Here is a 15,784-nt window from a genome sequence, read left to right as displayed (position 1 = left end):
GATCTAGAAACAAAAAGAAGCTAACTTAATTATCACTCTACGCAGGTGTTGACATGAGTCAAAAAGAAAATGCTCAGGAGAAATGGTTCTGATCGAAAAATAATGTTTTAGAAAAAGTTACTCACGAAATTATTGCACAGGGTGTTTTAAAGTTAGGGTAAAAAACAACCCTTCAATTAATCCTGTATTATTATAGGCCAAATGTATGTTGTAACAAACTGAGTTTATGAATTAAAGTTGGTAGATTTATATACAGTTTGCTAACAAAATCAAAAATATAACACTTGACGAACAAATTATCATTGCGTTTTTTTGCATCTGAGAGTTCTATAAAATTAGTTTATTTTAATTTCCTTCCTTTCTCCAACGAGTTTGAAAACCCTGACAATTTAAAGCGATCGTATCGACATCTCCCTCCGCACAATACGTCCTTTTTCGAAAAACATACCCTATATTCCCCCTAATACTAACCCCAACCCCACTAAGAGAGTCCGTTCAGGGGCGACTATATTCACCACCCGTCAGAGTAAACACATAATAATATCGGGTTCTTGAAAAACGGCCTCTCCCCCTCTACCCTTTGAAGCATTCGTAGTCATTCTGTCGTATTGTGGTCCTTGTCTCTGGATATGAGTCGGAGAGAGAAGGACATAAGGCGAGTTACACCGAGTTTTTAATCGATATCAATTGCACGAAAGTCTGGATTGTTCGACACGGAGACTTATTTCATTTGTTAACAAACGAAGGGAGGCCATATGTGGGACAGGGCTCGAATCGGTTTTCACGAGGGCAGAGCAGAATTATCACATTTTTAATTGTAATATTCAGTCACTAAGAAGAATTTTTACATCACATTGCGTCATGTGGAGGCCGATGGTTGCTAGTCTGACCAGAGATGTTCTCTATGGGTATCACGGAAACTACTGGAGATAGAGAGTCGGTTAAATGGGGAAAGAATTGCAGTTTTGTGGGGTCATAAACATGCGCCTTTCAGATTTTTGAAAAAGTTCATGGCTTACTAGATATTTAAAAAAAAAACTTTTGGCTATTTTAAAAATTGTCCCTAATTCCATTAATATCTATTTTAGACAAAAAGTTTTCAGATAAAAGTTGTAGATAATCACATCCCTCATGAGTTTATGTCCTCCGATTTTTTCTAAAGCTTGTCATTTTCGACATATGACACAAATATAATTTGTTTTTTTTCAATGGAAACCATAGTTGGCCATGATTTCACAAAAAGCGCCGTTTTTTAAGCTTTTCAGCGATATAAGCTATATGTTTTTTTTTTCGAAAAATTACTGACTTAGCTGAATTGAATAGCCAATTTATATCCTTTTGTATAAGTAAGTTTATTTGTAGTAATCTTTCATTTGGAAGAAAATCGGTATCAAACTTTAATTGTGTTTATACTTATCCTTATACAGGGTGGTCCGAATAGTATTCGGGAAACTTCGGCAGCATACTCTGCAGATAAAAATAAGTAAAAAGTTTATTTTTATTTAATTCTTTTCCAAATAATTTCTGAACAAAGGTCAATATTTGGATGAAAATTGGTATCTGGGTGTTTTTTGATATGAAAAATTTGATTTCGATGTCAATAAGACTCCTACTTGTAGGGGAGGCCATATACATGTTTTTAACTGTTTTAAAGAGTAATAATTGTTCGTCCGTACTTGTATAAAGCTACCGAGTGAAAAAATATACATTGTCATTTTTTACATAAGAAAGGTATCTTGGCAAAAATCGCTACGAGCAACCGTTCTCAAGATATTTAGAATGGAAATAGTCAATACATACCATTATCGACAGAAAATAAACATATTGAGTAGATAATTATTTGACCAGCCAGTAATTTTAGAACTTTAATTTTTCTTTTTACCTTAATCATGCGCTTTCTTCGAACAAATTACGATAAAACAGCATTCTGTTAATCCCTTGCAACAAAACCATTTCAAATTTATTATTTTAGTCTTAGTCTAACAATAATTATGTATGATCGAAAAAGGCGTCCACAGTTGGCTGGGAAATGACGATCGATAACATTTCCCATATACTTACATATAAAATAACAGCGATCTTCGTTTCATAGCCATCGCTGACGCCGTTTTTTTCGATCATACTCTAGTAACATAAGCTTAACTTTTGACAATGAAATGTATTGATTATTTCGTTTCCTACTATTCCAGGTACCGGGTAGATTTTAGTTAGACCTGGACACTTATTTTGAATTATATGGTGCTCGTGAAACAAAATTCCTTAAAAAATGTTGTGGATAGTTAGTCATTGTCGTCCAGATTAACATACTAAAAATCCCCACCCCGCCGAGCGTGCAAAGTACCCGAAAACCACCCCTAAAGGTAGAATTTTTTAATTTGTTAATAATAATAAAATAACGTAATCGCTAACTACCTTAGCATCGTCAGCGAGTGCCCAAAACTGTAATAGTCCTTTAATTTTTATAATTTTATAGAGATTTATATATCTTATTTATATATCTTAGTGGGGTTCTGAGGAAGATTAAAAAATTATATTTATATTTTTATTTCCTAATATTTCAAGTTATTTAATAAAACATACTTAGGTAATAGTTCAAAATATTTACACTTAATCTGGTATTTATTATATTATTGAATTCTGGATTGTCCACTGGAACTATTAGAAAGTTCCTCTTAATTACGTTTCAAGAAAACAGGAGAGTCGTTTCAAAAAAAATAAATTTAATTTTTACTAATAAAGTACAAGGCCATATAAGAGTAAAGACAATGAATGAATTTAAAATGTGAGAAAAGAGTCTCCTCAGCTTGGTGCAGGTGCTCGTGGAAACTGCAAGGACCGCATCTTCCCATCAGGATGGCCTGATCTTTTTAGCAGGTGTGCAGGAATCCGTGGGCGTGACTTCTTCTTCCTTCCTATTGATTTCATCATAGTCGAAAACAATTATTCTTTTTTATTTTTCGGTTCAAATTGACTAAAACATACAATATGATTATACAGGGTTTCAGAAATAAGTGCAAGTATTTTAAGGGGTGGTAGATCTCGATAAAAGAAACATATTTTTCTTTTACCGTTTTTCAAAAGTTACGTACAACGGAGTTATTTTACTTTGAAAATTAAAAAAATGATTTTTAGCTCAAATTTGAGAACCACTGGATCTTTCTGATTTTCATTTTTGTAAATTTAATCTACTACCTATGTTGCCATACTATCAAAAAATTATGTTTTTTAACTAAAACTAAAAATTCAAAATTCCGAATTTTCAAAAAAAAAAATTTTCGCAAAAAACCTCATATAGGCATGTTTCTGCAAAAGTTGAACTATACTGTCGATCGTGCCTAAGCTAACCTGTGACGTAGTTGAGGTTTTTTAATGGCGGATCGAGTTACGAGACAGCCTTATATTTTAATAACCTGGTATTTTTGTTACGGTTAAGGTGCGATGTCCGGTTAATGTCGACATTACCCGGAAGTTAATCTCGAGAATAACGCACAACAAAAAACAGCCAAAAATAACTCAAAATAACCTGTTAATGTCGACAATAACATGGACATCGGGACTTTGACCGTAACATTTACATAGCGGACCCACCAAATTTTTACTGTCAACTGTCAAAACTAACTGTCACAGTGACACGTGTCAACATTGGCCAATCTATCATTGTACCAAATTTCATTTAAATTGGATGATTTTTTCTAAGTTGTAGGCTGTCTAGGCGGTTTCTAATGTGTAGGCACTTTACCTCCCGCCTGTTTTGTCGCGTGTCGTGTCACACCTGCAAAGAAGTTTCACTTCAAAAAATAGATTGTGCTCCGTCTTTTATATAAGCGGGTTGTATACAAAAAATATATTCCGTATATACGATGTGTGTATTACCTGATGGAATGATTGCAAAAAAGTAATGACTTTTGAATATTACATAAATAATTTGATTATCCTGTACTTCAAAGTAACATGCAGGGTGGGTAAAAAATAAAAGTTCGTTGATTCAGGAATATGATACATGGTACATTTGATTTGAAAGATGTTTAAAATAAATTAGCAAATATATATTTATCATTACTCGCCATGAGAACATGTCCAACAGCAGCAATGGAGGTCATTCTAGACCTAACAACACTGCACACATTGTCGTTGGTAGATATGCCAATGTGACAATGATTAAAATGGTCATTAACAAAAACAGTACTGGGAGAATTTTAGGTCAGGGGTTTGGAACACCCTCAAAAAGAAAATTCCACTTCTCCAACTCCCAGTGGATGACATACCAAGAATTTACAACTTTGAGAAATACCTCACTATAGTATTGATTGAGTAATAAAGGTTTGGAAGAAAGGAAACGCTTACTCAGCATATAAAGACCATACCATCACGTGATATACTGATGTTTCTAAAACCAAAGCAGGGAGAGGATAGGAGTATTTGGGCCGAAAACCAAATACTCCGAAACCACGCACCTACCCAGTATCCTTCAGGGTAGAAATTTACGCTATCGAAAGATGCGTACAATTTATCTTAGATAGGAACTATCAAAACAGGAAATTGCCATCCTATCCGATAGTCAAGCAGCACTTAACGCGATCAACCTAGTAACCATCAATTCGAAGTAGTTGGTCAAAGAATGCCTAGAGAAGCTCAACAAATAGGGCAAAGAAAAATAAGTCCTCCTACTCTGGGTGCCTGCTCACCAAGGATAGAAGGCAATGAAAAGCAAAATGATCTAGCTTGTGAAAAGTATGAACACTCCACTAACTGGACCAGAACCGTTCTATTTCCAAGCGGAAACCAACTGAAAGGAACTGAAGAATCTATAAGACTCCAACCGTAACTTGAAATGGGTGTCCTCCAACGGTCTAAACTACTCGAAGAAATTTCTCAGAACTAACGACCGAGAAAATCAAAGCTTTTCCCTTGATATAAGTAAAAACAATCTTCGGATTGTCACGGGGCTTTAACAGGACACTGTCTCCTCAACGAACACCCCAGTAGGTTGAAGCTGAGAAAACAACGGCGAATGCAGACACTCTGGGGAAAATGGGAAACACCAGAACACCTTATCACTGTGTGCTGAGACGACGACCTTTCGTGCCAGTTATACTGACCCTGGAGTGTTTCTAGATACTGACTTTTGTTAAAGCCCTGATTGTATGATGGAGTTATAACTCGTTATAACTCAAAAAGGGGAACACACAATAGATCTATAAGGTCGCGGCAATTAACCCCCCCAAATATTCGTATTCTACAAATGCTTCGATATCAAATTTCAACCGTAAATTTCAAATTTTAAATCTTGCCTTCATAACACTTACAGCAAATATTGTTAGATTATTATACATAAATTTTATATATCTAATAAGAAACATAAATTTAAACAACGTATATAATAAAAAATAAGTCTATTTGATATAGAAAATAACTATTCTATAATAAAAGTTGGAATATCTTTTTGTTGAGTGTTAAATATGTCTGTGCGTAGAAAAAAATATTTATACAAATTATATACCTGTAGGTCACTCCTGCAGCATCAAACATCATTTTCGAAGCTCGTGTTTTGTTTGTATATGCGTTCTTATCAGACATATAAACAATTGTACGGATTCCTGATTGTATAATAATTTTTGCGCATTCATTACAAGGAAACAAAGTAACATAGATAGTACAGTTTTTTAAATCTGTCATATTCTTGTTTGAAATTGCATTCATTTCAGCGTGACATACTAAAAGAATAGAACATCGACTCAGTTTTAAAACGTTTAAATTTGTATTAGTTTTTATATGCATAGTTACCATATAGATGTTTATCCTTTAGGCTTTTTTTTTAGACCATGAAATTTTCACATCCGTTAGGCATTTTATTATGTCCTATTCCAACAATGATGTTACGTTCGTTCACTATAACTGCTCCAACTTGTGTACATGGGTCTCTGCTTTGTTGAGCAGTTAAAAATGCAGTTGCCATAAAATAGTCAGATTGTTCCAAAACATCCTCGCGCCCTCCATTAAGATTTCTGAAAACAATATCATGTTAGATATGTTAACATCGTAACTATTATGTACCATTATAATATAACAATACCTCGGTTCAGTTGATACGTCCATGGCAATTCTTCGCAGAGAAATATAAATATAGTACTTGCCTGCACTTAAATCAGTACTGTAGTTTTTAGTGAATAGCATAATCACGTATGCTTAAATCTTATATACTTAATCATATACAGCTAATAACAATGATAGATATACTATCACTTATTGTTTTAGGGTTGTATTCATCTAATTCCTGGTAAATTGCAACCAAGTACTTACTATTTTTAATATTTAAAAACAAAATCAATTTACTAACGTTTATAGATTACTACGAGTATCAGTAAAATAAAAATTTATTGTAAAATTATATTAATAATTAATGGAATTTCTGCAACGGTCTGAGGCATTCGAAGAAGTTTCTGAGGACATACGACCAAGAAAAATCAAAAATTTTCCTTGATAAAGATTAAGTAAGAACAATCTTATAGTTATAACTCAAGAAAGTGAGGCACAATAGATCTGTAAGTTCTCGGTGATTAACCCCCTTCCCACTCATTCTACATTCTACGGGTGAATATGTTCATTGTTGACAGAATATTTACCGTAAAGTTGGCGGTACGGCGACGTGACGGTGATGTTACGTATAATGAGAATCCCGCATTAATCAACCAACAAGTAACAGCTACTAAATGTTCCTAGATGCCAACACGTATGTACTTTAAATACACGGCAATGATAAGTTTGATGCTCGTTTTTTAAACGATTTTGTGAGCCCGCGTTTCATCATTTTTATTCAACTTTTTGTCCATTACCAATTTCTATTGGATTTATAGATTTCTAATTTCGTCATCGATTAAGCTGTTCCTATATTTTGGTATTGTTTTGGAGAAGAATATTACATATTACTCTTTTAGATACTTACTAATGTGTACCCGCGACTTCCTTCGCGTTGAATTAATCATATGTAATGGGGATAATAAAGCAAAGCAAGAATTTCCATTAACATATTTTCACATTTATGTCAGTATTAGAGAAAACATATGATATTATTATATAACTTGGTAATATTTGAGGGGTAGTTTCATCTCGTTGGAATTTGACTTTCAAAAAATCCGTTTGCCAAAAATAAGTTTTACGTCAAGCAGTTTAAGCAGAATCGTGGTTAATCACTTACCCAACTGAGCCCAACTTTTGAACACCCTTTTTTTTAAAAAATTCAAAATATGTAAAAAACAAAATAAATTATGCGTGTCCAAGCGTGTTCCTGAAAGACTAACTGTTGGTTAAATAACAAATATTGTAATATTTGAGAGGCGGCCACCCTCTGGAATTTGAGATTCGAGAAACCTCCTTATCGAACCCCACAGTCAATCCTTTGGCCAAAAATCAGCTTTAAACGTCAAGCAGTTAAAGCAGAATCGTGATTACTCAATGGTCATATATTTTATGAACACCCTGTGTACTTTTAAAAATCTTAAAATATGTAAAACAATAAATAAAATATACGTGTTTAAGTGTTTTTCAGAAAATTCACCGGTTTTTAAATAAAATTTAATATTTGAGGCGGGTGGTTTTACCCTAGGAATTCGAGTTTCGAAAATCCCTTCTTATCGAACCTCTACACCTAAAAGTCAATCTGTCTCCAAAATCAGCTTTTTACATCAAGCGCTTTAAGCAGGATAGTGATTAATCACGACCAGATTTTTCTGAAACACCCTGTATATTTTTTAAAAACTTAAAGTATGTAAAAAAAAACAAAAAAAATATACGTGTTTAAAAAAATTAAAAATTTTTTTTTCGTGAAACTTAACCGCTTTCTTAAAATATACGTTTTTTAAATAAAAAATATTGTAATATTTGAGGGGTGGATTTAATTCCCTTGGAACTGAATTTCGAAAATCCCTTCTTATCGAACATTTTTTTTTAATTCAACAATTATCGAACCCAAAACACGCTAGAATCAACCTGTATGCCAAAATTGGAGCTTTACTTTGAGTGGTTTGAGCAGGATCCTGATTAATAGTGAGTCACTTAAGGATTTTATATATTAGTATAAAAATATTATTATTATTATTTTATATATTAGTATAGATATGTTCTTATAAAAATTTCCTTTTCCAAGTTATCAGGAAGGAACATCAGAAAAGAGCATGCGACTAGCCAAATAATATTACATTAAAACTGTCTTCAAACCTGGAACGATTCTAACAAGTATCTGAACAAAATCCGGAATCATCGAAAAAAATGACTAGTGGTCCTTTGTGAAGTCCTTGTGAATGCGGTGAATCTTATATTACAGAGACTAAACTACCTCTAAATGTACGACTTAACGAACACAAAAAAACACGTACAAAGACGTGAAACAATGAAGTCAGGTATTGCACACTATGTGTGGTCTAAACAGTCTAATAAAAAGAGGTCGGAAGCTCGTGTCATCCACAAGAACGTCAGTGGAAAACACGTAAATTTAAAGAAGCCGTTTTTTTCGAAGAGTTTTTCTCCACGATATAGCAACTACTTATAAAACGCACCAATTCGAGTATTCTCAGTGGACAACTTCACACTTCGCCGATTTAAATACGTAAAGGCGTATCTCGAATTTTGACGAAATTTAGATAGATCGGCCAATGCACATAAATTTAAATGTTCTTCAAGTTGTGACGTTAAGGCGTATCTCTAAAACGCACTGTTCGCTTATAGAAAATAAAAAGTTAAGGGCGTTTTGCCTGGCGCTTTGTTAATCGCATAACGTAAAGGCGTATCTGAAATAATGTGTTAAAAAACCCTTTATAGTACATTTATCAGTCAATTTTATCGTTTGTCTTATTAATCTTGCCTTGAGTTAAATAACCTCGACAAATGAATCTCCCAATTTTAATACTCCGAGACCTATGTTTAAAATAGTAGTAATTTTTCTAAATTCGCTCTCCTGCGAAAAATCGTTGCAGAGTTACGCCTTTACGTATTTTCAACGGCGACTTGACTGCACTCAATCTTTTCGTGGGTAGTCTAGTATACAGGGTTGTTCACCACATACGACACGGAGTATTGTAGCTAAAGGATTAGATTTTACAAATTGTAAGTTTTGGGTTCAAGTTGAAGGACCATTAGAGTTTTGCCAATTTGTAAATATTTTTACAACATACATAATGTCCCAAATAAATAAAAATATTAAAGTTGTATTTTTTTAAATGGAACAATCTCTGTATATTATATTTTATTTTAAAATAAAATCTACAAAAATATAAATTTGACTAAGGTTTATTACACTTTAAATCTTACCGTTTTTAAATATTTTCAATTTTATGAAATTGCAGTAAAAATTTTAAGGCTTCATTTCTCCAAGGGTATGAAAGTTTTTAATACTAAATATTTACTGAAGTTTATTTATTGATCAGTTATTGTGTTGCAATTATAAAAATTGTACTAGAATTTTTTTTTAGAATTTAGAATGAGTGGGAGGGGGGTTAATCACTTCGACCTTACAGATCCAGTGTGTCCCCCTTTCTTGAATCATAACTCATCATACAGTCCCAGGGCTTTGACTAAAGCCAGTATCTGGGACGGTTTTATAGAGGGTAATTCTCCATCTCCAATATCAGTACCAAAATTCATGGCACGAATGGTTGTCGTCTCGCGCACTCAGTGATGAGGTGTACTGGGTGTTTCACCATCTTCCCCACAGAATCTGCATTCGCCGTTTCTTCTCACCTACTGAGGTGTTCATTGACTAGACAGTGTCCTACAAAACCCTGTGACAATCCGAAGATTGTTCTTACAAAAATGAAAGAAAATAAAAAAGATTTTTCTTGATCATAAGCCCTCAGAAACTTTTCGAGTGTCTTAATCATTGCACGATTTCCATTCCAGGTTGGGATGGAATCTTCCAAGTTCTGAGTTCCGCCTTGAGTTGGTTACCACTTGGAAAGCAGAACGGTTCTGTCCAGTTAGTGGAGTGTCTGCTCCTTTCTTAGCTAGATTATTTGCTTTTTTCATTGCCTTCTATCCCTTGGTGAGCAGGCACCCAGTGTAGGAGAACTTTGTTTTTTTTGCCTAATTTATTCAGCTTCTATGCATTCTTTGACCAATTTCGAATTATTGATACTGAGTTGATCGCCTTTAACGCCGCTTGACCGCATCGATAAGATGGCTATTTCTTGTTTCCGATAGTTCCTATCTAAGATAAGTTGTACGCATCCCTCGATAGCGTAGATTTCGACCTGGATTAGGTAGTGCCCATTGTTCGGAGTATTTAGTTCCCAAACACTCCGATCCCCGTTCCCGTATTGGTTTTGAAGCACCAGTATACCAAGTTATGGTATATGGTCTTTTAACTGGCTACAAGCGTTTCGCTCTTACAATCCTTCTTATTGCTCAATACCATTGACATGTTTGTCGTTGTACGTTTTGGCATATCGTCCACTGGGAGTTGCAGAGTGGTATTTTTGAGGGTGTTCCAAGCCCCTGATCTGACAATTCTCCCAGTGCTAATTCCGTTAGTGACCATTCTAATCATTGTCGCATTGGCATATCTACCACCAATAATCATGTACAGTGGTGTTAGATCTAGAATGACCTCCATTGCTGCTGTTGGACAGGTTCTCAAGGCTCCTGTGATGCAAACACATGCTAGTCTCTGAACTTTGCACAGGTTTAGCTTGCCGTACGTTTCTTTAGTTTTGTGTACCAGGCAACTGCTCCATAAGTAATCATGGGTCTTACTATCATGGTATACATCCAGCGCACAATGTTAGGGGAGCAGCCCCATCTATTTCCGGCCAGTCTTCTGCATATCATGAGAGCCTTTATGGCTTGCTGGTAGTGTTCTTAATATGCCTGTTCCACAGGAGTTTACCGTCCAGGGTTATTCCCAGGTATTTAACTTCCTGTGTTGACAGTATTTCCTTTCCATCTAGTTGAATAATTTTTCAGACTTCGCCCTCTGGTGAATGGCACTATCGTGGTTTTGTCTGAGTTGATACACAGCCCGACAGTCCTACACCATCTCAGTGATACGGAGTCCTCTTTGGACAATATCACACAAGGTGCCTTCATGTTTCCCCCCAGCAATCATGACTATGCTCATCTGCCCAATGCAGTGTATTCCCCTGCTAGAGTTAATCTCATCTAGTGGCTCATCCACCACCAAGCTCCACAGCAAAGGGGAGGTTACTCCACCTTGTGGAGTTCCTTGCGTTGTTTTAACAGCTACAATTTTGGTGCCCATCTGAGCCTCTGCTGTTCGTGTTGACAGCATTTCCCAAAACCAGCGAATAATAGTTCTGTTCACCCCTCTTGTTTCTAGAGATCGCCTGACCACCTTATGTGGTATATTGTCAAACGCCCCCGCAATACCCATATATATGTATAGTAATATTATGCCCCTATATACTGTAATATATTCCTAGTAATATTATCGTTTTGCTAAAAACGATAATATTACTAGCCTGCACATTTGTTACTTTAAGAACAATCTAAAATTTCATTCTAAATTATAAAGAAATGTATTTTCTACGAAAACTTGAAGGGATAAGTAAAAAGTGGTATAATACAATTTGATAGACAGTTAAATTGTGCATCTGATTCTCCTAAAACATATAGGGCGTTCTATTTAAATTAAACAAGTTATTGCCGTTTAAATCTAGAAATTATTTCAAATAAATTTTTAGACACTCTGTGTGAGGTAGTATTATTTTTATTATTGCAACACAATAACTGATCAATAAATAAACTTCAGTAAATATTTAGTATAAAAAACTTTGATACCCTTGGAAAAATGAAGCCTTAAAAATTTTACTGCAATTTCACAAAATTGAAAATATTTCAAAAACGGTAAGGTATAAGTGTAATAAACCTTAATCAAATTTACCTTTATTTTAATCGTAGAAACTAAAAATGTAATAATATACAGGGTGTTCTATTTAAAAAAATACAACTTTAATATTTTTTATTTATTTGGGACACTATGTATGTTGTAAAAATATTTTTAAATTGTAGCTCTAATAGTCCCTTCACCGAACACAAAATTTACAATTTGTAAAAATCTAATCGTTTAGCTACAATACTCCGTGTCGTATGTGGTGAACAACCCTGTATATACCAAGCTCCAATAGTTTTAGAATTTAATTTAAGGTACTTGATACCGGGTACATCTGACCGGAACATTGTGTAAGTTAAAATAAATAAAGACAATGATTCGAAATTTTTTTAACAATAGCAAGTTGCCATCTTCACCGACAAAAAATAATATTTTTGATCAACGAATGAGAAAATGTATTTACAAGTAATTGGTGGCGATATAACAATGCAACTTTTTTCCATTTCATTCACAACCTATTTCTCTCGTAGTTTCTGAAGTACCTGTGGTAGACATTGAAGTCGTTACGACACTATATAGTTTTTTAAATTACTAGATTATTGAGACTATTAGTAATATTTAAGACGAATTTGTCTAAAAAAATCCACTGTGTTAAAAGGTTGTATCAAGATATATCTACAATAGTTTTTTTTATAATTGTTTCGAGACAATGCAGTCTATAGATAATAAAACATGATTGGTACTAAATATACAAATAAATTTGGCAAAATACTAATGACAAATACTATTTTTTTTCTAAACGAAAACTCTGTGAATTCCAAAGAACAAGAGGAACGATAACGTTTATTATCTCATTTGTAATCATTACGAAAATTGATAAATAGAACAGTTTTAGCGAATTTTAAGATACTACCAAAGTCAAAATAATTACACAAAAATCCATTATGATAAAAGGTTGTAGCACAATAAACCTACAATAGTTTTTTTTTTATAATTGTTTCGAGACAATACAGTCTATAGATAATAAAACATGATTGGTATAATCTAAATATACAAATAAATTGATTAATACTAAATACTTTTTTTTCTAAACGAAAATTCGGTCAATTCCAAAGAACAAGAGGAATGATAACGTTTATTATCTCATTTGTTTTGAGCATTACGAAAATTGATAAATATAACAGTTTTAGCGAATTTTAAGATACTACCCAAGTGAAAATAATTATTTTTGTGTAGAGAGTGCTCCAAAAAAACGTACTAACTGTAACGATTTTTTTCTACAGTATGTACAGGGTGGCGCCTCTCGGCGGTAGTTTATATCAAAATAAAATTTTAGCAGATATAAACAAGCCTGTAGTAGACCAGAGTATACCTTGTTTAATTTTGATAGGCCTAAGAGGAAATGCCTTGTAAGCCAGATTAAACAAGGTATTTGTAAATCTAGAAAATTCGGAATCGACGTCAGCCGAGAGGACAACCCACTCAGTTGTTAGACATAGGTGGTGAAAATTTAGAAAATTTTTATCCGAAAAAATACTGCCTCATGATCAGAGAAACCTGAGTGAAGACCTCTACAGTCAACGAATTCCGGATCAAAAGACGACACGACATAGTCTATAGTACTAGAACCAGTTTTAGTTATTTTAGTTGGTGCGTCAATATGCATGAGTATACCAAAAGAATCAAAAATGGTCTGGAGAGACTCCCTAGCTGCACTCGCAATGGAAAAGTCAATGTTTAAGTCGCCAAACAAAATTAGTTTACTTTTTATAGGTAGGGATTCAAGCAAGCTTAGCAATTTTTGACTGAAAATATGCAAGTCAGCGTCAGGTGTTCTGTAAATACAAATAATATAGAGGTCAAAAGCATTATGATAAACGACGGAAAATTTAAAAAAAAATCGAATATTAGAGTATCGAACTTAGTTACTGCCGAAAATTCGTTGTTATAAACATTATTATAGTACCTCCATGAAATGAGTTACTTCTATTCAATCTAAGTTACTGTAGTGCAATTTTTGGTAAGCACTTGCACAGGCTCATCCATATTTAATCAATGTTCAGTTATGGCAACAATTTTTGGAAAATTGAGCTCTTCTAATAAAAGATATAATTCATCGGTTTAATGTCTTAAGGACTGAATATTAATTAAAAATACTAAGCTTGCTATCGTCTAGTTTTTCAGAGGATGCTTGATCCTCTGTTCGCGTCATTTCACCTAAAAAAAAAATATTATCATTTGGAGAGCCATTGAGAAATACTTGGTATGACTTTCCCTAAGAGCAGAAAGATACGCATCCACTTCAGCTGAGTCCATACCATAGACGTTGTGGAAGCGATAATATAGCCTACGCAGGGAATCCGGAAGTCACTAGGAAGTCCCTCTGAGGCTATAGATAATTTGATGCTGGTGTTGGTGTGCCCTTCAAAACACACACTTGAACACTTGAGGGTTGATCATGGAGATAGGCGAGGAATAGCCGAATAGGTTTTAATATGGAAGGGTCCCTCAGTCTAACTAGCAAATAACGCCCATTTGCCTCATCGAATTCTGCGTCATCCGAACCACAGGCGGAGTCAACGGGTCCACATGCAGCCTACCATCTTTCCTCGCACTTTCTTCCAGATATATATTTCCACATTTTTCAGGACAATTTCCACATTTTTCAGCCCAAGAGACTTACAGGCAGCAATAGCCTCCTTGACAGAACAAATCTTGATGATTGATTTGACCTCCCCCGGTATATGTTTGAAGGGTAGGCAACCTTAATAGTATTTTGAAGAGACTAGTATACTAATATTTTGATGAATTCCACATTGAATATCGGAATAATATACTGGGTGTTCCATTCAAACTAAAGGAGTAACTTGGTTTTAAAGGTGACCAATGTTCAACATTAATTTTGCCTCACCCTGTATAACTTTTTAGGTCAGGTTTTAATTTGATTTAAAGATTTACAATAAAGTACAATTTTTGTACAAGTTTAAGTACAATAGTTATTTCAACTACAGCTTGTAGAGGGTAAGAGGAAACCGGGTGGACAACTCAAAAGGTACAAAGATATTTTCCATGAAAACTTAAAGGAGATAAGTATGCAGCATCAGTGGGAGGAAGCAGCGCACAATAGAACGCAATGGGAGAGAATTGTTAACTCAGTTGACAATGACAACCAAAAAGCTCGCCAAAAAGTAAAGAGGCAACAAAGTAATGAGATTTTTGAATGTCCGGGGTGCAGAAGAGAGATAAAATCACGCATCGGGCTTTTCAGTCACAGAAAAGCTCATGAAAGAAAACGCCTTGCGTTCTGATGCGTGTCAAATATTATACTCGTCAGCGAGTAATGGCAATAAGTAAGCAAGTGTTTCAACTACATATTAGGCTATACCGAGTAAATTCAAATTTGGGTAGCTTTTATTGAAATTTCAAAACTGTTCTTCATTTTTAGAAAATGTGAAATATGTATGTTTTAGGCATATGCTTCTTTAATAAAACTTACCTTTATTTTTTTCCTAGAATCCGAAAATCAATTAATATATAGGGTATAGTTTCATAACAAAAAACACAACTTTGATGTAGAATTTTTTTGGGGACACCCTGTAGAACTCTATATTTTTAAAAAGTGCTTTGAATTAACCTACATATCCAAATGAACAAAATTTTATTTCAATACAAACTGTCGTTCTCCTTGGAGCCTCCGCGTCGTATGAGAGGCGCCACCCTGTATTATTATTATTTAATTTATTGTAGTATTATTAATTTTTGTCGTCCCTATTGAAGAAATACAAAACTAAGAACTTCTAATTGTTTTACTAGCCTATAACCAAATATATGAAACAAATTATTGTTCTCAGTATATTCTATCACTTTTAATGGTACTAAAACCTTTCCTTTAATGCATAAAACAGTAGTTCAAAATAAATAAAATACTATTCTGCGTAACATTGA

General features: G+C 34.1%; 1 protein-coding gene across 1 annotated transcript; it reads right to left on the bottom strand.

Moving 5' to 3' along the window:
• Positions 1-5,793: 5,793 nt before the first annotated feature.
• Positions 5,794-6,212, bottom strand: LOC115887399 (deoxycytidylate deaminase-like). Its single transcript, XM_030906812.1, has 2 exons — positions 6,074-6,212; positions 5,794-6,005 (listed from the first exon to the last, which is right to left on the bottom strand). The coding sequence occupies exons 1-2, from the start codon at positions 6,172-6,174 to the stop codon at positions 5,816-5,818; spliced, it is 291 nt and encodes a 96-aa protein (XP_030762672.1). The 5' UTR covers positions 6,175-6,212; the 3' UTR covers positions 5,794-5,815.
• Between the last annotated feature and the right edge of the window lie 9,572 nt (positions 6,213-15,784).

This window comes from Sitophilus oryzae, unplaced genomic scaffold, assembly GCF_002938485.1.
Source record: "Sitophilus oryzae breed Bouriz unplaced genomic scaffold, Soryzae_2.0 scaffold_573_pilon_pilon, whole genome shotgun sequence".
Taxonomy (NCBI): domain Eukaryota; kingdom Metazoa; phylum Arthropoda; class Insecta; order Coleoptera; family Curculionidae; genus Sitophilus; species Sitophilus oryzae.
This window is presented reverse-complemented; position numbering and strand designations above follow the sequence as displayed.

What these genes read in the sequence shown, in the direction of transcription:
- LOC115887399 (XM_030906812.1), bottom strand. Translation starts at nt 6,174, where the DNA reads ATGCTATTCACTAAAAACTACAGTACTGATTTAAGTGCAGGCAAGTAC. An exon ending in GACGTATCAACTGAACCGAG is followed by an intron (nt 6,006 to 6,073) that starts GTATTGTTATAT and finishes TATTGTTTTCAG; the next exon opens with AAATCTTAATGGAGGGCGCG.